Source organism: Schistocerca nitens, chromosome 1 (assembly GCF_023898315.1).
Source record: "Schistocerca nitens isolate TAMUIC-IGC-003100 chromosome 1, iqSchNite1.1, whole genome shotgun sequence".
In the NCBI taxonomy this organism is placed as follows: domain Eukaryota; kingdom Metazoa; phylum Arthropoda; class Insecta; order Orthoptera; family Acrididae; genus Schistocerca; species Schistocerca nitens.
The window spans coordinates 695,195,987-695,219,482 of NC_064614.1; the positions used below are offsets into that span (position 1 = coordinate 695,195,987).

Sequence of the window (23,496 nt, forward strand, 5' to 3'; positions counted from 1 at the left end):
GATGGCTAAACAAATAAGCTTATGGAAAGGACAGATTGCTACTGACCATATAGTGGAGATGTTAAGTCACAGACAGACACAACAAAAAGATGGCTAAACAAATAAGCTGGTTTCCAAGGCAGCCGGAGAGAGTGGTCATGTGTGTGCGAATTGTTTTTGTGCGTGCGCGCATGTGTGTGTGTGTGTGTGTGTGTGTGTGTGTGTGTGTGTGTGTGTGTGCACTGTCAGAAGGTTTTTCGGCAGAAAGCTTACTTGTTTAGCTGTATTTTTGTTGTGTCTGTCTGTGATTAAAAAACTCCACTATATGGTGAGAAGCAACCAATCCTCTACATTGTATACTTTCTTAATGCTTTAAACTATGGTTACAGGTTTATGGTCCCTTTACATGGTCTGTCTTAAAAAATTATATCACAAATTTGAGTTCAATAGATAATTTCTTAAAAAGATGAAAGAAAGTTAGGCCATTGTGAGGTGGTGCAGAATTCAGTTTTATACATTTGTTAAAATAATTCAAAAGACTACTGCTTCATAGAGCTGTAAAAATAAGTTACGTCATACATAAAATGCATACGTATCTTATAGTATAGTTCAACTTCTGCCAACATAATAAAAGCAAAATAAAATATTTCAGTGCTGTTTCTAAACCAGGTTCTGATATTGTACTGTCACTCACAAAAGAAATATTTTTCATTATGAGATTCTCTGTAATAGAACAGTCCCCAATGTCACCCACACCACCATATCTTACTCATGCCACATGTTCCACCCTCTGTTGTGACTCCTCTGTCTACCCCTCTCCCACTCCCCTGCTTGCTCCTCCCTTTGCCTCTCTCCCACTCCCATGCTTGCTCCTCCCTCCGCCTCTCTCCCACTCCCTCTGCCTCTCTCCCACTCCCTCTGCCTCTCTCCCACTCCCTCTGCCTCTCTCCCACTCCCTCTGCCTCTCTCCCACTCCCTCTGCCTCTCTCCCACTCCCTCTGCCTCTCTCCCACTCCCTCTGCCTCTCTCCCACTCCCTCTGCCTCTCTCCCACTCCCTCTGCCTCTCTCCCACTCCCTCTGCCCCTCTCCCACTCCCTCTGCCCCTCTCCCACTCCCTCTGCCCCTCTCCCACTCCCTCGGCCCCTCTCCCACTCCCTCGGCCCCTCTCCCACTCCCTCGGCCCCTCTCCCACTCCCTCGGCCCCTCTCCCACTCCCTCGGCCCCTCTCCCACTCCCTCGGCCCCTCTCCCACTCCCTCGGCCCCTCTCCCACTCCCTCGGCCCCTCTCCCACTCCCTCGGCCCCTCTCCCACTCCCTCGGCCCCTCTCCCACTCCCTCGGCCCCTCTCCCACTCCCTCGGCCCCTCTCCCACTCCCTCGGCCCCTCTCCCACTCCCTCGGCCCCTCTCCCACTCCCTCGGCCCCTCTCCCACTCCCTCGGCCCCTCTCCCACTCCCTCGGCCCCTCTCCCACTCCCTCGGCCCCTCTCCCACTCCCTCGGCCCCTCTCCCACTCCCTCGGCCCCTCTCCCACTCCCTCGGCCCCTCTCCCACCCCCCTGCTTGCTCTTCTCTGTACTCCTCTCCTCTCTCCTCCCCCTATCCCATTCCCTCCCCTCCCATCCCATTCCCTCCCCTCCCATCCCATTCCTTCCCCTCCCATCCCATTCCTTCCCCTCCCATCCCATTCCTTCCCCTCCCATCCCATTCCTTCCCCTTCCTGCTCCTCCGTCTCTCCCCTCACAGCTCCTCCCTCTCTCTCTCCCCTCACAGCTCCTCCCTCTGTCCCTCCCCTCACTGCTCCTCCCTCTGTCCCTCCCCTCACTGCTCCTCCCTCTGTCCCTCCCTTCACTGCACCTCCCTCTGTCCCTCCTCCCTCTGTCCCTCCCCTCACTGCTCGTCCCTCTGTCCCTCCCCTCACTGCTCCTTGCTCCTCGCCCTGATCCTCCCCCCTTGCTACTCGCCCCTCGCCCTGATCCTCCCCCCTTGCTCCTCGCCCCTCGCCCTGATCCTCGCCCCTCGCCCCTCGCCCTGATCCTCCCCCCTTGCTCCTCGCCCCTCGCCCTGATCCACCCCCCTTGCTCATCGCCCCTCGCCCTGCCCCTCCCGTTCACGCCCCTCGCCCTGCACCTCCCCTTCACGCCACTCGCCCTGCCCCTCCCCTTCACGCCACTCGCCCTGCCCCTCCCCTTCACGCCCCCGCCCTGCCCCTCCCCTTCACGCCCCTCGCCCTGCCCCTCCCCTTCACGCCACTCGCCCTGCACCTCCCGTTCACGCCCCTCGCCCTGCACCTCCCCTTCACGCCCCTCGCCCTGCACCTCCCGTTCACGCCCCTCGCCCTGCACCTCCCCTTCACGCCACTCGCCCTGCCCCTCCCCTTCACGCCACTCGCCCTGCCCCTCCCCTTCACGCCACTCGCCCTGCCCCTCCCCTTCACGCCCCTCGCCCTGCCCCTCCCCTTCACGCCCCTCGCCCTGCACCTCCCCTTCACGCCCCACGCCCTGCACCTCCCCTTCACGCCACTCGCCCTGCCCCTCCCCTTCACGCCCCACGCCCTGCACCTCCCCTTCACGCCACTCGCCCTGCCCCTCCCCTTCACGCCCCTCGCCCTGCACCTCCCCTTCACGCCCCTCGCCCTGCACCTCCCCTTCACGCCCCTCGCCCTGCACCTCCCCTTCACGCCCCTCGCCCTGCACCTCCCCTTCACGCCCCTCGCCCTGCACCTCCCCTTCACGCCCCTCGCCCTGTACCTCCCCTTCACGCCCCTCGCCCTGTACCTCCCCTTCACGCCCCTCGCCCTGTACCTCCCCTTCACGCCCCTCGCCCTGCACCTCCCCTTCACGCCCCTCGCCCTGCACCTCCCCTTCACGCCCCTCGCCCTGCCCCTCCCCTTCACGCCCCTCGCCCTGCCCCTCCCCTTCACGCCTCTCGCCCTGCCCCTCCCCTTCACGCCTCTCGCCCTGCCCCTCCCCTCCCCTTCACGCCACTCGCCCTGCCCCTCCCCTCCCCTTCACGCCACTCGCCCTGCCCCTCCCCTTCACGCCACTCGCCCTGCCCCTCCCCTTCACGCCACTCGCCCTGCCCCTCCCCTTCACGCCCCTCGCCCTGCCCCTCCCCTTCACGCCACTCGCCCTGCCACTCCCCTTCACGCCACTCGCCCTGCCACTCCCCTTCACGCCACTCGCCCTGCCACTCCCCTTCACGCCACTCGCCCTGCCCCTCCCCTTCACGCCCCTCGCCCTGCCCCTCCCCTTCACGCCCCTCGCCCTGCCCCTCCCCTTCACGCCCCTCGCCCTGCCCCTCGCCTTCACGCCCCTCGCCCTGCCCCACGCCTTCACGCCCCTCGCCCTGCCCCTCCCCTTAACGCCCCTCGCCCTGCCCCTCCCCTTAACGCCCCTCGCCCTGCCCCTCCCCTTCACGCCCCTCGCCCTGCCCCTCCCCTTCACGCCCCTCGCCCTGCCCCTCCCATTCACGCCCCTCGCCCTGCCCCTCCCCTTCACGGCCCTCGCCCTGCCCCTCCCCTTCACGGCCCTCGCCCTGCCCCTCCCCTTCACGGCCCTCGCCCTGCCCCTCCCCTTCACGCCCCTCGCCCTGCCCCTCCCCTTCACGGCCCTCGCCCTGCCCCTCCCCTTCACGCCCCTCGCCCTGCCCCTCCCCTTCACGCCCCTCGCCCTGCCCCTCCCCTTCACGGCCCTCGCCCTGCCCCTCCCCTTCACGGCCCTCGCCCTGCCCCTCCCCTTCACGGCCCTCGCCCTGCCCCTCCCCTTCATGGCCCTCGCCCTGCCCCTCCCCTTCACGGCCCTCGCCCTGCCCCTCCCCTTCACGGCCCTCGCCCTGCCCCACCCCTTCACGGCCCTCGCCCTGCCACTCCCCTTCACGCCACTCGCCCTGCCACTCCCCTTCACGCCACTCGCCCTGCCCCTCCCCTTCACGCCACTCGCCCTGCCCCTCCCCTTCACGCCACTCGCCCTGCCCCTCCCCTTCACGCCACTCGCCCTGCCCCTCCCCTTCACGGCCCTCGCCCTGCCCCTCCCCTTCACGGCCCTCGCCCTGCCCCTCCCCTTCACGGCCCTCGCCCTGCCCCTCCCCTTCACGGCCCTCGCCGTGCCCCTCCCCTTCACGGCCCTCGCCCTGCCCCTCCCCTTCACGGCCCTCGCCCTGCCCCTCCCCTTCACGGCGCTCGCCCTGCCCCTCCCCTCCACGGCGCTCGCCCTGCCCCTCCCCTCCCCTCCACGGCGCTCGCCCTGCCCCTCCCCTCCCCTCCACGGCGCTCGCCCTGCCCCTCCCCTCCCCTCCACGGCGCTCGCCCTGCCCCTCCCCTCCCCTCCACGGCGCTCGCCCTGCCCCTCCCCTCCCCTCCACGGCCCTCGCCCTGCCCCTCCCCTCCCCTCCACGGCCCTCGCCCTGCCCCTCCCCTCCCCTCCACGGCCCTCGCCCTGCCCCTCCCCTCCCCTCCCCTCCCCTCCACGGCCCACGCCGTGCCCCTCCCCTCCACGGCCCCCGCCGTGCCCCTCCCCTCCACGGCCCCCGCCGTGCCCCTCCCCTCCACGGCCCCCGCCGTGCCCCTCCCCTCCACGGCCCCCGCCGTGCCCCTCCCCTCCACGGCCCCCGCCGTGCCCCTCCCCTCCACGGCCCCCGCCGTGCCCCTCCCCTCCACGGCCCCCGCCCTGCCCCTCCCCTCCACGGCCCCCGCCCTGCCCCTCCCCTCCACGGGCCCCGCCCTGCCCCTCCCCTCCCCTCCACGCCCCTCGCCCTGCCCCTCCCCTCCCCTCCACGCCCTGCCCCTCCCCTCCCCTCCACGCCCTCCGCCCTGCCCCTCCCCTCCCCTCCACGCCCCCCGCCCTGCCCCTCCCCTCCCCTCCACGCCCCCGCCCTGCCCCTCCCCTCGCCTCCACGCCCCCGCCCTGCCCCTCCCCTCCACTCCACGCCCCCGCCCTGCCCATCCCCTCCCCTCCACGCCCCTCGCCCTGCCCCTCCCCTCCACGCCCCTCGCCCTGCCCCTCCCCTCCCCTCTCCTCCACGCCCCTCGCCCTGCCCCTCCCCTCCCCTCCCATCCACGCCCCTCGCCCTGCCCCTCCCCTCCCCTCCCATCCACGCCCCTCGCCCTGCCCCTCCCCTCCCCTCCCATCCACGCCCCTCGCCCTGCCCCTCCCCTCCCCTCCACGCCCCTCGCCCTGCCCCTCCCCTCCCCTCCTCTCCCCTCCACACCCCTCGCCCTGCCCATCCCCTCCCCTCCTCTCCCCTCCACGCCCCTCGCCCTGCCCCTCCCCTCCCCTCCACGCCCCTCGCCCTGCCCCTCCCCTCCCCTCCACGCCCCTCGCCCTGCCCCTCCCCTCCCCTCCACGCCCCTCGCCCTGCCCCTCCCCTCCCCTCCACGCCCCTCGCCCTGCCCCTCCCCTTCCCTCCACGCCCCTCGCTCCTGCCCCTCCCCTCCTCGCTCCTCCCCTCCCCTCCTCGCTCCTCCCCTCCCCTCCTCGCTCCTCCCCTCCCCTCCTCGCTCCTCCCCTCCCCTCCTCGCTCCTCCCCTCCCCTCCTCGCTCCTCCCCTCCCCTCCTCGCTCCTCCCCTCCCCTCCTCGCTTCTACCCTCCTCGCTCCTCCCTCTTCCCCCTCACCTCTCCCTTCCCCCTCACCTCTCCCTTCCCCTCCTTACTCCTCCCTCTTTACCCCTCACCTCTCCCTTCCCCTCCTTGCTCCTCCATCTTTCCCACTCACCTCTCCCTTCCCCTCCTTGCTCCTCCCTCTTTCCCGCTCTCCTCTCCTTTCCCCTCCTTGCTCCTCCCTCTCCCCCCTCCCTTCCCCTCCTTGCTCCTCCATCTCTCCCCTCCCTTCCCCTCCTTGCTCCTCCCTCTCCCCCCTCCCCTTCTCTGCCTATCCCTCTCCCCTCCCCACCCCTGGCAGCTGCTCTCCCCTACCCTCCTGTCCACACCCGACCCCTCGTTCCCTGTTCTTTCCATACCCCATTGCCCACCCCTCTCCAAACACATCCACGTGGCCTCCTTGCAATCCCAAATGTGGCCCCATTCCATTCCTCGCCCTCCCCCCTGCCCCCTCTACTCCACCTAGCCACCCATGTACCTCACATGTCCCCCTCCTGCCTTCCCTTCTATAGCCCTGTCCATCACACCTACCCTCTGCCAACAATCTCCTCCACACCCGACCCCTCTGCCTAACACATGCTAACTTTTTCTTCTACTGTCCATCGTCATACACATTTCTAGTTTTGCCTCCTGCTTCATGTTCTGTACATGCTTCCTTCTTTCCCCATGCATCCCTTCTGTCCATGCATCTGCTATTTTCCTTCTGTTGTTCTGTATATGCCCTTTCCTCTATTCTTCATCAAATTTTGACGAATTTTTGTATTTTGTGCTTACCTTGTACTGTTGCTTTCAGTAATATGTGTAGAAATTTAAATTTTTATCATTTTCAGGGGGAAATGAACATAACGCCTGTGTGCTATGCCCATTTACTGTCTTCTCTAATGTGTCTGGCAAGTGGAAAAATTGTTGTGGTGCTAGAGGTGAGTGACATGTTCTGAAATTGATTGTTACATTAATTTTATGAATATACATAGCAACTGTTCTGATATTTAACAAAATCACCACCACATTCTGTTGTGTATCAAAATGTCAGATTGCATGCAAAGAAAGTTTAGGTATGATTGTAACCAGTAAATTAAATTGTAATCTCAAAACAATTGCAATGTTAAAGAGGCTGATACAACTAGGAAATATAGTTTGGCACAGTTTTCTTTGTGTAGTTTATGGAAAAATAAGAGAATTTGAATGTTGATGCTAAGGTTTCTGCATTTAAAATACAAAGAATAATAATTTTTTTGGCCTCCGAAGGATGATAATAGTGCTCTTAAACTGCTTCATGAAATGGGGAGTGCATACATTCCTATATCTAGCGAACTGGCACAGTGGTTAGCACATTGAACATGCTTTTCGGAGAACAATGTTTCGAATCCATGCCTGGTGTTCCTGATTTAATGTTTCTGTGATTCCCTAAATCAGGATGATTCCTTTGAAAGGGCGTGACTGACTTCCTTCCCCAGGCTTCCCTAATCCAATGGGACTAATGACGTTGCTGTTTGGTCCCCTCCCTCAAATCAACCAACCAACCAACTGTTCCTACAGGTGAAGTTGTATTGCGAGTGAAGATTGGGAATCCCACCCAAGATTTGGCACACCATACATCTGTCCATACTGGTGTAGAAATGCAATAAATTTATGTGGAGTCAATGGAATATTGAAAGAATAGTACTTTTTTATGGATGATAAGAAGTCAGAAACATTTTCTTTTTTGTGGAATTGGGTTTGCTTTACTCATTACTTCCAACTGACATTTACTCTGTTAAAGTGAGAATATGTGACTAAGATAAAAATAGCAAAGAAAAAATGAAGCATAATTTTGTGTTAAAGTTAATGGAAATGGAAAGTTTCCAGAATTAATAATTTGAAGTTTAAAACCATGATTTAACAATGGAACTTCCAGGAGTAATAACAACATTGAAACGGTAGATTGCTATTGGAGCAAAGCAGGATATCTTAAAAATTTTAATGAAAAGTTTATACCAGAGCAAGGAGCTCTTATTATAGACTGACGTTCTCCACATCCAAAGAAACATTATTGTTTTTGTCTTGCTAAATCCATGTTCAGCACATTTCAGGACCTAGACATAATCCACTGTGTAAAAGCTAACTACTGAATGACTGTTCAGAAAAAGTAATGAAATTTAACATTTTATGGGCTGTGCACATATTTGTTATTGTCTAAGCATAGTTGTTATTGTCTGAGCATATTTGTTATGGAATCAACAGACTGCATTGGACTGATTTTAAGAAGCTGGCTATTTTACACTGTTAGTTGCTGTAGAAGATCATTATTTCTGTAAAGAAGAGTGGAAAGTCATCACAAGTTTTAGCAAGTGAGATATTTTAGGATTGTTTCTTATGTTGATATCTTTACTGTTAAGTGAGTGGAAGTAGATTGTTGTGATGTGGGTGAGGACAGTGCGGAAAGTAGTAGTTACCAGCAGATAAATTTGCTGTAGTTTTGCTAGAATTTGATACTGATAAGATATTTTTCATTAAATTGCTCCGCTCTAGTCAGCTTCAGTCAGCAGTAGCAGTAACTCCTGTCAATACATCGTGCTTCAAGATCTTGTTCCTCCTGTGCAATTAGAAGAATGAAACATTTTTTGAATAAGAATGAAGACCTGTCAGTTTGATGCTATCTATATTTTAGTTTCCAACACTGAACTTTTGATCAAAGAGTACTGAAATATCTTAAAACTATTGCAATTCAGATTTTGCTCCCACTTCCAGTGCTGTTGAAGTAAACCCCTATTTTAGGAATTCCACTTTTTGGAGGAAAAAATGAAAAGTTCCCAGAGATTTGGGAAAGAAAGGTCTTTCTTGTGTATGTTCCACCCATCTCCATTTTCATGAAAGTCACTGTGACATCCTGAACTCTTACCTTTTCTCTCATCTATTTCTCTACCTTGATTCTGCTTTTCATATTTCTAATTTCTGTCTAGTGATTCCTGGCCATCTATTGAGTTTCAAGAATGATCTACGTATTGTGTAATAATCGAACATTAAAACTATGTGCAGAGACAGATTATTTCTAGTTTTACATATTTCAAATTTTCTTATCAATGTGACATTTGGTTTCACGGATTAAATCCAAACAATTTTTAGTTCCATCCACTTGTCAAGTTTTGATTACCATTAAGTAGTTGAATTCTTTGCCTGTTTCAGCATTTTTGCTGTGAATTTTCTTCGTTTCTGCATTTTGGTTATACACTGCCAGAATATAAAATCCAAGCACCAAAAGATAATTAGCCTAATTTAGAGTAATGAAATTACAGGATACATTTGCCCATGTATTTTAAGTGATTAATGTTGCAAGCTCACATGTTTATGTAAGCACTACAAAAGCTATCAGAAACATGAAATGCTCTTACATTAATAACCAGCATAACCGCTGGAATGTCGAATGCAAGCATGCAAACATGCAGGCATTGTGTCGCGCAGGTGTTCAATCTCAGTCTGTGACACGGAGTTACTAGGTTGGTAAATATGTGAATGGTTAATGCTTCTTATGGATGGTGGTGGAGTTGACGTCTGGTGATTGGAGACAGATCTGGTGACTGAGCATGCCAAGGTAACATGTCAACTCTCTGTAGAACATGTTGGCTTAAAACATTGGTTTATGGGTAAACATTATCGTGCTGGAAGACATCCCCTCGAATGTTGTTCATGATTGGCAGCACAACAGATTGAAACACCAAACTGAGATATAAATGTGCTGTCAGGATGTGTGGGGTAACTGTGAGAGTGCTCCTGCTGATATATAAAATCGCACTCCAGACCAGAACTCCAGGTGTAGGTCCAGGGTGTGTAGGCCGCAGACCGGTTGGTTACAGGCATTCAGCTGGCCTAATTCTAACCAACACAAGGCCATCACTGGCACGAGGCAGAACGAGTTTCCACCAGGAAAAACAACAGACCTTCAGCTTGCCCTCCAATGAGCTCTCGCTTGACACAACTGAAGTCGCAATTGGTGGTGATTTGGGGTCAGTGGACCTAAAGCTCCTGCTAATAAGCTACAACTAGTAAAATTTCATGGTGCGTTTTGGTATTGTGATACACAGTTACTTACATTCCTAATTTTTGTGAAGTGAAATTTTTTATATTGTCTCTCAGTATGGTTTTGTAGGCCGAGAAAGACCTCTGTGTAGCACAAGAGGTCAGTGGTGTACACAGTGGAATTTTGATTTTACGTTCTCCGATTTTCCTTTTTTCGCATTTCTACACTATAAATCTGTAGCCTCTGTGAAAAACATCAATGCTAAAAATTCTTCAGTTCTAAGTTCTTACTTGACATCTCGTTTGACTTTGTCCCATTTTGTTCCTGTTGACATTTGATGTGACTGAATGAGTCATAAGTGGCACTTTATAGGAAGTACCGGAAATTAATTATATGTGGTGACTTCAATATTAATTTTGTATATGATTGTGCGAAAAAAGGATGTTGGTAGATTCCTAAATTCATATGATCTGATGCAGACTGTGTTTTTTTTTTTTTTCAACTAAGGTGCTGGGGAACAGTTGCATAGCCATAGACAATATTTTTATTCATTCTTCATAACTAGATGGGCATACTGTTAGTAGAAGTGTGAATGGCCTTTCAGACCACGGTGCACAAATTTCTAACACTAAAAGGCTTTTGTACTCAAACACACATATATTATGTCACATATAATTACAAACTATGTAGGAAAGCTAATCCAACAGCAATAGAGAGTTTTTTAAAACTTGTCAAGGAACAAGAATGGCAGGATGTTTATAGTGCTAATAACATAGATGACAAATATAATGTTTTCCTTAATGCATTTTGCATGCTATATGAGAGTTGTTTTCCATTAGAACATTCTAAACTGGGTACCAGCAGTGAAAGGCAGCCTGGGTGGCTGATAAGTGGGATAAGGATATCATATAGAATAAAGTAGGAATTATATCAAAATGTTAGTAGCAGTCACAATCAAGCTACAGTGGTCCATTACAAACAGTATTGCAAAGTGCTTAAAAATGTTATTAGGAAGGCAAGAGTATGTGCTACGCACATAGAATAGCTAATTCACAGGATAAAATTAAAACCATATGGTCAGTTGTGAAGGTCATGTGTGGTCAGCAGCACAAGGTTGACAATATAAAGTCAGTTCGTAGTAAAAATATTTCTATTACTGATAAATCAGATATATGTACAGTATTCAACAATCACTTTCTGAGCACTGCTGGTGAATTAAATAAAAATTAAGTTTCTGCAGGGAATCATATAACTCTCTTGGCAAATGCCTTTCCGAGATTGTCTGAAATACTCTTCTGTGATACAGACACGAGGGAGATTGAGTCAATAGCTAAATCACTGAAGACTGAGAACTCTCATGGATATGATGGAGTGACTTTCAGAATATTAAAGTACTGTCCTGCACATGTTAACCCTGTACTTAGCCATATCTGTAATTTTTTTTTTTTTGGATGATCAGTTTCCTGAACGATTAAGGTACTCAGTAGTAAAGCCACTTTATAAAAAGGGAGAAAGACAATTTTAGACCTATTTCTATGCCATCAGTGTTTGCTAAAGTTATTGAAAAAGCTGTTTGTGTAAGGATAATTGATCATTTTATATCCCATAATTTGCTATGAAATGTACATTTCAGCTTTAGACGTCTTACAACTGAAAATGCTATATTCTCTTTTCTCTGTAAGGTACTGGATGGGTTAAACAAAAGGTTTTGAATGCTAGGCATATTTTTTTGATTTAACCAAGGCATTTGATTGTGTTGATCACAAAATATTGCTCCAGAAGTCGGACCATTACGGAATACGGGGTGTGGCTCACAACTGGTTCCCTTCTTACTTTAACGAAGACAGCAAAGGTCATTATTCACAATGTTGAGAATGGCTGTGATGTGGAATCTGAGTGGGGTACAGTCAAATGGGGGGTGCCCCAGGGATCAGTGTTGGGGACACTCCTGTTCCTTATTTATATAAATGATATGCCCTCTAGTACTACGGGTAACTCCAAAATATTTCTGCTAGCTGATGACACTAGCTTGGTAGTAAAGGATGTTGTGTGCAACATTGGCTCTGTTTTAAATAGTGCAGTCCCTGACCTAAGTTTGTGGCTTGTGGAAAATAAACTAACACTAAACCAAAGAAAGACTCAGTTTTTACAGCTTCTAACACACAATTCAACAAAACCCGACGTTTTAATTTCACAGAATGGGCATATGATTAGTGAAACTGAGCAGTTCAAATTTCTAGGTGTTCAGATAGATAGTAAATTGTCGTGGAAGGCCCACACTGAGGATCTTGTTCAAAGACTTAATGCTGCCATTTTTATTATTCGAACAGTACCTGAAGTAAGTAATTGTTTGACATGAAAATTGTCTCCTTGCTTATTTTCATTTGCTTGTGTCGTATAGTATTACATTTTGAGGTAACTCTTCCCATTCTAAAAGGATATTTTTGTCTCGTAAATGAGTGGTTCGGGCAATAAGTGGCGTAAGTTCGCAAGTGTCTTGTCGACTCCTGCTCACTAGTTGGGGTATTTTGACATTGGCCTCTCAATATATATATTCTTTACTGCCGATTCTCATTAACATCAGCTTATTCCCAAGAATAAGCAGCTTTCACTCAGTTAATACTTGGCAGAAATCTTACTTGCATTTGGATCGGACTTCCTTAACTCTTGTACAGAAAGGTGTGCAGTATACCGCTGCATCCATTTTCAGTAAGCTATCACAGGAATTCAAAAATCTTAACAGTAATCCATGCGCTTTCAAATTGAAACTGAAGAGTTTCCTCATGGGTCACTTCTTCTATTCTATTGAGGAGTCCCTTGAAAAATTAAGCTGATTCTTATGTTATATTGTTGCGTGTACTCAACCTTTTGGCTAGACTTTTTTGGGTTCATAAACATTTTACTTTTATCTGTTGTTACTTTTATGTTGTAATTTCATGTACTGACATGTTCCATGACCTTGGAGATTTGCTCCACAATGTGGTCCTATGGAACTTGACATGTAAATAAATAAATAAAAAAACAGATGGTTCACACCATGGGTGGTGGCAGAATTAAGGAAATATTTTGGGCCGTTGTGGACAGGGGAGATGTGAGAGAGGAAATGCTGACATAATCCATGATCAGGGTTGCCAACACAAGTGCAATATTTGCTTCGCCGCGCAGTTATGATACGACTACTGCTAGGTTGCAGCAGTAAGGGGAAAAAAGGCAGTTAATGCAAAGTGTTCTGGACTGAGCCAGAATGTGAGGAAGGGGCCCAGCCACCACCTTTTCTTGTGCCACTTGTAACTCTGTCTCATCTTTTTGCATGTATTTCCAGTGTACTGTATTTGGCAACAATATCAATCGCAAACCTTTTAAATTCAGACACTGACACTCTAAGAATATGCTTGGTCATAATTGAGGAAGTGTCGCCCATTTCCAGCTAGTGAAATCTTATTTCTGGTGACTTATGAAGACACCCATTAGCCAGTGCAACCACCACACCACACTAACACACACAAAATGAGCTCGCCTGCTGGATGTGTGGAGTGGGTGAGTGGCCCTTCAATGACGGAAGTGCTGATAGGGTCGAAAGCATTTTGTGAAGTGCTGAAAATATAGTTTTTGTGCAGATGATGTTCTGAGACACAGATTTCACACAGAAATAGAACAAAGGTTTTGCGTTAGCCCATTTTAAAGACTTACATTTTCAAATATGACATGATACAGTTGCAACTACTACATACACTACTAATGTATATACTTTACACTGCACACACCACGCATTGTAGATCATAAACATTGGCATAAGTGATAAGAGGACATGAAGCGAAACTGTAGCACATGAGCTTTCTTTCAAATTTACATTTTAGACTGTGTATAGAAATTCACTGAGCTGACTTCTAATAACTTCTAGTAAGTTTGCAATGTCAATTGGGGAGGTAAACTCATTTGTTCACATCTCTGTTTCTCTCATCAAGCCTAAAATAACGCTTTAATGGTGGTTAGAATATAAAGCATAGCCCATAAGAAAAGCATTAAAGAAAAACAGCAATGACAACAAAGTATGTCATTAAGCAGATGTCCACTTTAATGCAAACGGTTTAATGACTTAGCTACTGTGATGTTTTTGGTTTAATTTAACTGTTCATCAGTTTTTGCTTTTTTCTGGGTGAACACAAAGGACGATATATCAAAAACACTTGTTTTGAATGTATAATTTGCGGTTCTAGCATGTCAGAAATCAGCTTTATAACCTTGTACTCAGATACCAATTTCAATTTTTTGATAAGTTTTTACTTGCTGTTACACATCTGTGATCTTTTAAGAACTGAGGAAATGCATTATTACAAATTATTGTATAAACATTGTATTGTACATTTAATTTCCTACAGTTAGACACATTTTGTTCGAAGTATTGGAGAGGATTGCAATTTTTAATCATATATGCCAAATACATGTGTTTTTGTTGAACATTTTTCCCTGTGCTACATTTTCCTCAATTTTGAATTTTTTAAGTCTGGACTGCACGAAAACGTAAAATAGGGGTTTCACTGTATTTCAACACAGTTGCTCGAAATCTACCCCCATTACAATCCACCCTTGAATTTCTTCCCTGGAAAAATGATACACTTTCTTCATATCCAGTATTCCTCAGAAGACTGTCCCTTAATGTAGTGAGGCATTGTATACCCACTGAACCAGGTACCTTCTCCAGATAAATCTGCACATCGGAGATCACGTCTACATTATCTTTTTGTGATAGAGATGAGGACTGCAATCGTTGAATAGAAACTGGTGGATGTTGGCAGTGAACTCTTAAAAATGCCAAGGATGCAACAGTCTTAAGAGCTGTGTGAACTTTTTCAGTAAAAGCTGATTCATTATATTTAAATGTGTGTACTACCTCCTTGACTTTTTTTGGCATAATATAAAGCTTCCTAGAGCCAGGTGCATCAATGTGAAAGTTTGGGTTAGGTTAAAGGCAAATGTTGGGAGCTATTTCCTTAAAGGACTGAATGTGGTTCGAAACTGTACCTTCTTAACAGAAGAAATGACACTGTCAACCCACAGGAACATTATTTCAGATGCCCTCTGCTACATGGTGTAAGTCATAGGCAAGACCGGCGCAATGGTTCATATTGGGATCGAATTCTTTCAGTGGTGCTCCCACTTGTAACATATGGGCAACACAGTCTGTCAACAATAGCAAAGCTTTTTCATCCCTACCCTTCCCTGGCCAAAGGGTGCATAGGACATCCCTGACAGCGCAGGCTATAGTACTGGTATTCATCTTTCCCAGTTCCTTACACAGTAGTAGGTAAAGTTTTCCTGGTGCCGTGGAATCTAATTTCCCAGTGTGACGTATCTACGTATATAAATTCAAGTTGTCTGATCTTGTCTGTCTTAATATTTTAATCCAGATTAGACTAGTAAATATACCGATTCACAAGGAAGGTTTGTGTATATAATTTATAAATATTTCATAGAAGTTGTCTTAATTACAATAAATTAAAGTTCCTTGCCACAGTGAAAATGATGCCATTGCTGTGTAGCGAACAGCTACCAAGACTCCAGAGAGAGAGAGAGAGAGAGAGAGAGAGAGAGCAGCAGCAGTGTCTCGAGAGAGCAGGAAGCGTGATTAAATTTGTATCTGATGTGGTAGGCTGATAGTAGAACATGTGGCTAGAAACTGAAAGGTTGTGGGATCAAATCCCGGCTCAGTCACTTCTTTTCATTCTGCATCTTAACCTAGCATCACCTCTCAATCATACGGCAATTCTCCAGAAATGAAATGTGGCTTAGATTCCACATTCTGCTCTCCTTTCCCAGGTTGGATAACTCGTTAGGGGCATGCATGTTGTCTAAATGACATTCAATTGAGGTCAGTTGTTTCATAACAGTTGCATATTGAACAAACATGTGAATACAAAACTTGTGGTTTTCAATTTTTTTATTTATAAAATAAAATGTTTACGAAAATCTTCTCCAGCGTGAGATGCAGTATTGCTTCGTTTACGTAAAGTAAGTTTTGCAGCAGCACATCAGATGACTCACCTTCCAGCTTTGATTTTCTTCAGTTATACATAGACGCAAACATGATTCTTTGCATGGTGGGGTGAAAACGTCTGCCACAAAGAGTCTGTGTCACAAAATTATGGCAGTGAGGCTCAATAATGAATCTCTGTGTGCTAAGGGTCTACATATCTACATTGAAGTCTCTTGATTGCTTCTTTTCATACGTTGGGACTCACCTCAGGAATTACTGCAGAGATTTTGATATGGTTTTTAATAATAGGTACACTGATTTGGAAGGTTTGTGTATACAATTTATAAATTTGTCATAGCAGATTGGTGGAACTATGAAGATATAGTCAACTGCTGCTGTGAAAATGATGCCATTGCTATCTAGCGAAGAATTGCAAAACTCCTTGTACCCACAGCTCTGCACAGCACACCTCTTCCTTTCATGTACTGTCAATGGGCGGAATGCGTTCGGCACAATGCACTCAGTTTGTGTATTCATGTATTATTTATTTGGACACTTCCAAATTATACAGTAGACTGATAAACGAATCTCCACTGGTGAGAGAGAGACATTACTGCTTGGTTCGGATTATGAATCACAATTCATGCTCTTAATGAATTGTAGATTCTTCACTTGCAATTTGAAAGAATCAAATATTTTTAACCAGTAGTGTTCCTGCTATTGTTTGAGAATAGTTGTATAGTGAAAATGTATGCAAATCCAAAATGTATGTTGTTTTAGTTTTTATGCTACCATTAGAAAGACTTCTGAAACACTGCTTCAGCAACTTTACTTCATTTATATACATTGGATTTTTTCAGCAGTGCAACAGAGGACTTGATTATAAGTTCTGCTTTCCTTGAATCAAACCTAGATGTGAAAAAGATTCTTTGCATGGCACAGCAAATAATTCTGCCATAAAGAGTCCACACCAAAGAATTGTTACAATGAGTTTCAACAATGCATCACAGTGCATAGTAAGCTTGACAGGAGGAGTGCTGTAACATGAGCTACTCATATAGACCATGTGTATTTTTTTTTTCTTTTATTTGTGCCACGTCTGCCGGCTTCTGATGTATATTGCATCACTCACATACTCAGGGTTTGCACACAGTGCTTGCATTGCATATGAATTTATCACTTACATTAGTGTGCCCCCAACATTGCTTTGAGATGTCACAGCAGATGCCAATTAATTATGGTACACATAAGATTTGTGCCTCCAGACAAATTCACTGACATGCACTGCTTTCACTGCCTAAGTTATATGGAAGTGATGACAGTCAGATAATTAACATTGTCTGAATTTCATTCATAACTCTACTCAGTGGCCTGCAAACAACTGTCTGTTTTCTCATCGAATGAAAGCCAAATATAGTGGTCATCAGTGTCAATTTTAGTATCAACAATAGCCTTTACATACACTAGTTTCAAATAATTTTTGCACAATGTCAACTCATTGGGTACAATGCGGCTGCTGATACTCGCCAAGAAGCCGTTGAAGGTAGATTTTTTTTTTTTGGAAAGTTAAATTGCACATTAGCCGACACTAAAGCCGCTCACAATCCTACATCAAAGCTGACTATCACACTACTTGATATAGAGGAAATTATTGATTGAATATGTTGTTTGTTTGTTATTGCTAGTGATGCCCGTAATGTGAACTGTGGAATTTTTGTGTTGAAGTAAATGTGATTTTTTTTATCATGGCATACGTATAAACACTAAGATGGCAGTAACTAAAAGATAAGAACATATTCATGTAGAATGTCATTTTCAGTTGAATTGCACATGCATGTGAATAAACTAATTTTAAATTTTGTGTTGAAAATCAAAGAAGCAAAGACTGGCAAGGTAAAATAATGACAAAAGTAATCTGTTTTTACTTACATGTTTTTGGCAGGCTTAGCAAAAAATTACTTAGCTATCAGTTGTGAAATTGGAGTCTTCCGCAATCCACTGCTGGAAGAGACCAGTTTTTGACGATTTCTGTTTAGGCATGACAAAATTACACCTAAAATGCACTGCTTAAGATGAGTGAACACACCATGCAACTTTACTTCATAACTACAAAAATAAATACCTTTAAGAGTCACTGATTTGTTCTTTTAGTACACCCCTCTAGTGTCAGACAGCAATTAAGGAAAAGCTGGCTGAATTTATGCAAACAGAGTGGTATGTGGACATTTTCTCAAAGCGACAATGCTTCATACTCAGTGCTAATTTCAGTGCGGGCTGTGTTTTTTTATACCTTCCAAATTAACAAATAAGTAGACCCGATTGTTCCAGATGCAACAGTGTGCGATAGAGTTATAAGGACCAGTGATATTGTGCCATACACATTCTTGATTTCATTGCAGTGTATAAATTTATTATTATGTATTTTCTTAGAATGTGCGAATCCACAGTATTGATTTTCTTAGTAGTAATTATGAAAATATATTGAAGAACCATGTTATTCTACAAAAATCCATTTTAGACCATACTTTTGCTATGAAAATCCTGTACTGTTCTTTGTAGACCTTTAAGTTCTACTAGCACTTTCTAGGTTCTATAAGGTTAAAACCTACAAACCAAGGTCCTACTACAACAACACAAATTGCCAATGAATTATTTATTGTGTTCGTTTGGCATTTTATTTTAGGGTGGAGTTGTGAATCCCATGCTGCTTGAAATTCTCTCTCCTCTGTAGTTTGAACACAATCAGTTTAATCAGTTTTCGCTTTTGATATAAACTTCTCCTTACACATTCATTTGCATTCCTTATCGTCAATGTCACACCGTTCTCCTTCTCATCGTCAGTCAGTTTAATGTGAAGAACAGCACATTATTGCACCTCTTCATAATAAAATTTGCGGACGCACATGTGTCCCCCCCCTCCCCCCTGCCCCTCCACACACACACACACACTCCTGCCTCATTCCCTATCCCATGCCCATGCCGCCTCTGCCTGCCACCTGTCAACCTTTGTTTCTCCCGCTTTTCCCTTCTCCTCCACCTCCTTGCTTCTCTCACGCACTGCATCCATTTCTTCTTTTCCGTCAAGTCATGCGGAACCCATTGTGATGCAATTTTTCGCATGCCCAGGCATTCCTTCAGGATGCGAAGCAGTCGTATGCACTAATGTGGTTCTTTGGGCAAGCTCACAAATCGTATGGCATCCACTAATGCAGCAACAGCATGCAGTTCTACTTCAGAGATGCTAGGATGACTGCCCGATGCATGTCTGCCACAGTTTTCCGACCTTCGTTGAAGGCTTTTACCCAACATGCCACAGTTCTGTACAGCAATGCCGATTCCCTGCACGCCTCTTGAAGACCTTGATGACACTGTCGTGCTGAACGACCTCTGGCACATTCAATCTTGATCCAACTCCGTTGTTCCTGTTTCGAAAACATAGTGACACTGTTACGTTAGATTGCTTGCTCACAAGTGACTGTGTTTCCCTTGATTGTGCGCATGCCGGTGATATGTGACAGACGAGTCCATTTGCTCGGAGGTAAGGTAGGTATGTCAACAACGTGTGCTATAAGCGACTATAGTAGATTGCATTCCGTAGTGTCTCCACAGCAGTGTTGCCACTATTTAAGTCCCAACCTACTTATTTGCTCCGAATATAAATTTTTGGTTGTTGGAATGTAGATGATGAAAAATTCGTGAGTGGTGTATGCATCGATGCCTGTGAATCTGCATTTGAGCAGCTATGTGACACGGATATAGTGAACATTGTGTGTTCGATAGATGAAGAGAGCAAAGCCAAAGCAATTGAGCAAGCTGTATCACATACATCAAGGCACTGAAATGCAATTATCTCGTATAGAGTATGCTGGAAAAAAATTTGACTGTTTTGGTGTGTTGGCTTTCGGGAAAATGAGAAACATCATCAAGAAGAAAAAAATAATGCAAGCAATTGATAATGAAATACAGTGTACTTGAAGTGTAATTTTGTAAATGAATTATCAGTTTCTGGTGGCTAAGTACTGGTGTTTCAGATGTGACATATAGCATGTTTTGTACATACAGTAAGCAGCAGATTCCAGGAAAAACACATGTATTTTGAATTTTCCATATATTAAATTGTGCATTTGATCTCGGATCCATATTAACATATATAACTGGGAGTTTACTATGTAGTCATTTCTTGTATTTAAGTCAGTTGTTTCCTCTTGCTCCACGGTGTTCTCTTTATTTATTCTTGAATTATGTTTATCATCTAATTCAAACTTGTGCTTAGTGAGTTTCAATATTTTTTCACCATGTATAATCTTATGTCATATTAGCTATTGTCACAGAAGTTCTTTCATTAACCATTTCTGTTTCTTGTTGTGTTTTGGAGACCACTTTGTAATTTCTGAATGTTTACATTGTTACTATGGTAATAATAAAAAAATTATAATATTGAATATTAATTTCCTATGTTGTTGTTCTGTTTCTTTAATGTAAAGTTTGTGTTTTTTTTTTTCTTAACAGGGAGGGTACTGTTTGAAATCCTTAGCGGAAGGTGCTGCACTTACTTTGCGATGCTTGCTTGGAGATCCTTGCCCACAGCTACCAAGTCTTCCTCCTCCAAGTGACAGGTGTGATATTACAAAAATAAATACTAGGTTTTCTGCTACACATTGTTTGAGGCACAACATTGATAACTGTTAGGTACTCCTAAGCAGTAACTTAATGTGTGGGAGAAGGCATTAAAAAATGCAGTACAGTGTGGTTTTTTTTTCCAGGCATTTTACAAATTAATGTTATGAAAATTTGAAATACTTAGTAACATGAAATACTTAGTAACATGAAATACTTAGTAACATGAAATACTTAGTAACATGAAATACTTAGTAACATGAAATACTTAGTAACATGAAATTTTCTGATTGAGAAAACTCACTCATTTGAAGTAAATGAAACCTTTTTGTTTATAACTTGTATTGCATCTACAGTCGTTACTACATGCATTAACATACACAGCACAGCCTGAGGGAGGCAGTGTAGTGGCATAGCAGTATTTCGATCCACAGAAATGCCTTCAGGCAACTATTTGGATTGTTAACTCTCAGTGTAGAACTTGGATTGTTAACTCTCAGTGTAGAACTTGGATTGTTAACTCTCAGTGTAGAACTTAAACAGTTTACTAGCATCCTGTCAGTCCATCCCATGTTTTATGGTATTCCTTAAAAAAAAAAAATCAGGAAAAAATTAATGGTGCTTACTCACACTACACCGCAGTGACTAACACCTTCATGTACACTTGTTCATTTGATGTTGTATATCATGCAAATATCAGTGTGAGGGAGGTATTAGACTGCACCTCCTCCACACACACTCTCTCTCTCTCTCTCTCTCTCTCTCTCTCTCTCTCTAGTGTAGTTTGAAATGATGATCAGAATTTGCATTCTGTTTATGCTGCACTGTTAAGTGTAATGAGGAGCTGTTGTTTTCATATACGAATATATGTTTGTCTTCTGCCATTTTCCAGCAAACCTTATACATAATAGGACAACCAGTTCCTTTGTTACCAAGATATATAGCTACACTAATCTTTCACTTTGAGTATCACAGCAGCTATAGTTTTGAGAGAGTGGACTCAAATACTTTACTCTGCTACATGTTGTTACGTTTGTTGAGGTGGTTATATGTAAATTTAATTTCATTGGCTTCATTAATGATTGTTTCCCAGAAGCTATTTGTATGCATTGGAACACACAGAATATTTTGGTACAATAGGCACTTCCATTTAGCATGCATGCATCACTTTCCCATCATTTGCATTGTATGTTCTTCTAATACTAAGCAACTGTCCTATGCCATTCTACTAATTCAGACAGTGCACTGAGTAAGACATTAGAGTTGCAGTTTAAAGGACTAGTGTTTCCCTGAGCATTCAGACTTACATGCCATGGCTAACATAATGATACTGGAGTGTTTATTAGTGGTTGATGACTGCTGTATTTAGCTAGTGTGGCAATGTTTTGACTGCTTGAGCAAAATCTGTTCTATACCTGGTACTCCGTACAGCTACACCTAACACTGCCGCTTTAACACTTCCTTATTAGATTGGTGTAGATACTCAGCCTTGCAACTCAAGTGATTTACTTCAGGGTCAAGCTATGCTATGCCCTGTTCTTTCCCAGCATTGAACTTATTTCTTCCATTCAGATTTCTTTAACTGAAATGCCTTCCATGGTATGAGAGCTCCTTCATTCCTCCTTGTGCCATGGGGATTAAAAATGCTCTCCAGTAGTTAGACTCCACACCTGTTTAGAGTAATACTTTCCCACAGTATACGGTCCAATCCTTACAACTAATTGCGATCATACACATCTTTACTCGGAACACTGTATTTGATGTACATGATACATACCCTTCCATGAATGATCAGAGAAAATTACTACATACATACATACATCTACATTGGCACTCTGCAAATCAAATTTAAGTGCCTGGCAGAAGGTTCATCAAACCACCTTCACAATTCTCTATTATTCCAATCCTCGTATAGTGCATGGAAAGAATGAACACCTATATCTTTCCATATGAACTCTGATTTCCCTTAGTTTATCATGGTGATCGTTTCTCCCTATGTAGGTCGGTGTCAACAAGATATTTTTGGATTCGGAGGAGAAAGTTGGTGACTGGAATTTTGTGAGAAGATTTCGCAGCAATGAAAAATGCCTTTGTTTTAATGATGTCCACCCCAAATCCTGTATCATTTCAATGTCACTCTCTCCTCTATTTCCAATAATACAAAATGTGCTTCCCTTCTTTGAACTTTTTCAGTGTACTCCATCAACCCTATCTGGTAAGGATCCCACAACACGTAGCAGTAGTCTGAAAGGGGACGGACAAGTGTTGTGTAGGCAGTCTCCTTAGTAGATTTGTTACATTGTCTAAGTGTCCTGCCAATAAAACAATCTTTGTTTAGCCTTCCCAACAGCATTTTCTATATGTTCCTTCCAATATAAGTTGTTCCTAATTGTAATTCCTAGGTATTTAGTTGAATTTACGGCCTTTAGATTTGATTGCTTTACCGTGTAGCTGAAGTTTATTGCTTAGCACTCGTATTGATAACCTCACAGTTATTTAGAGTCGATTGTCAATTTTCGCACCACACAGATACCTTTTCTAAATTGTTTTGCAATTTGCTTTGATCTTCTTATGACTTTATTAGTCAATAAATGACAGCATCATCTGCAAACAACATAAGACGACTGCTCAGATTGTCTCCCTTTTTTTTATATAAAGATAGGAACAGCAAAGGTCCTACAACACTATCTTGGGGAATACCAGAAATCACTTCTTTCTTACTTGGAGACTTACCGTCAATTGTTACGAACTGTGACCTCGCCAACAGAAAATCACGAATCCAGTCACATTACTGAGATGATATTCCATAAGCACACAATTTCACTACAAGCTGCATGTGTGGTACAGTGTCAGAAGCCTTCCGGAAATCAGAAATATGGAATCAATCTGAAATCCATTGTCAATAGCACACAACAGTAAAGAGCTAGTTGTGTTTCACAAGAACAATGTTTTCTAAATCCATGTTGACTGTGTGTCAATAGACTGTTTTCTTCGAGGTAATTCATAATGTTCAAACACAATATATTTTCCAAAATCGTACTCCATATCGACGTTAATGATATGGGCCTGTAACTTAGTGGATTACTCCTACTACCTTTCTTGTATATTGGTGTGACCTTTGCAACTTTACTGTCTTTGTATATGATTGTTAAGTATGGAGCTGTTGAACCAGTATAATCTGAAAGGAACCTAATTGGTATACAGTCTGGACCAGAGTTGCTTTTATTAAGTGATTTAAGTTGCTTCACTACTCTGAGGATATTTACTTCTACGTTACTCATGTTGGCAGCTGTTCTTGATTCTAATTCTGGAATATTTACTTAGTCTTCTTTT

At 45.5% G+C, this 23,496-nt stretch overlaps 1 protein-coding gene across 5 annotated transcripts in view; it reads left to right on the plus strand.

The window, feature by feature from the left end:
• Window positions 1–23,496, plus strand: part of LOC126259559 (histone deacetylase 6) — a 339,218-nt gene that overhangs the window by 139,529 nt on the left and 176,193 nt on the right. For all 5 annotated transcript variants that reach the window (XM_049956465.1, XM_049956456.1, XM_049956474.1 and 2 more), the window contains 2 exons: window positions 6,406–6,495; window positions 20,056–20,162. In XM_049956465.1, the coding sequence (XP_049812422.1) occupies window positions 6,406–6,495; window positions 20,056–20,162 (197 nt within the window). The remainder of the gene's footprint in view (window positions 1–6,405; window positions 6,496–20,055; window positions 20,163–23,496) is intronic.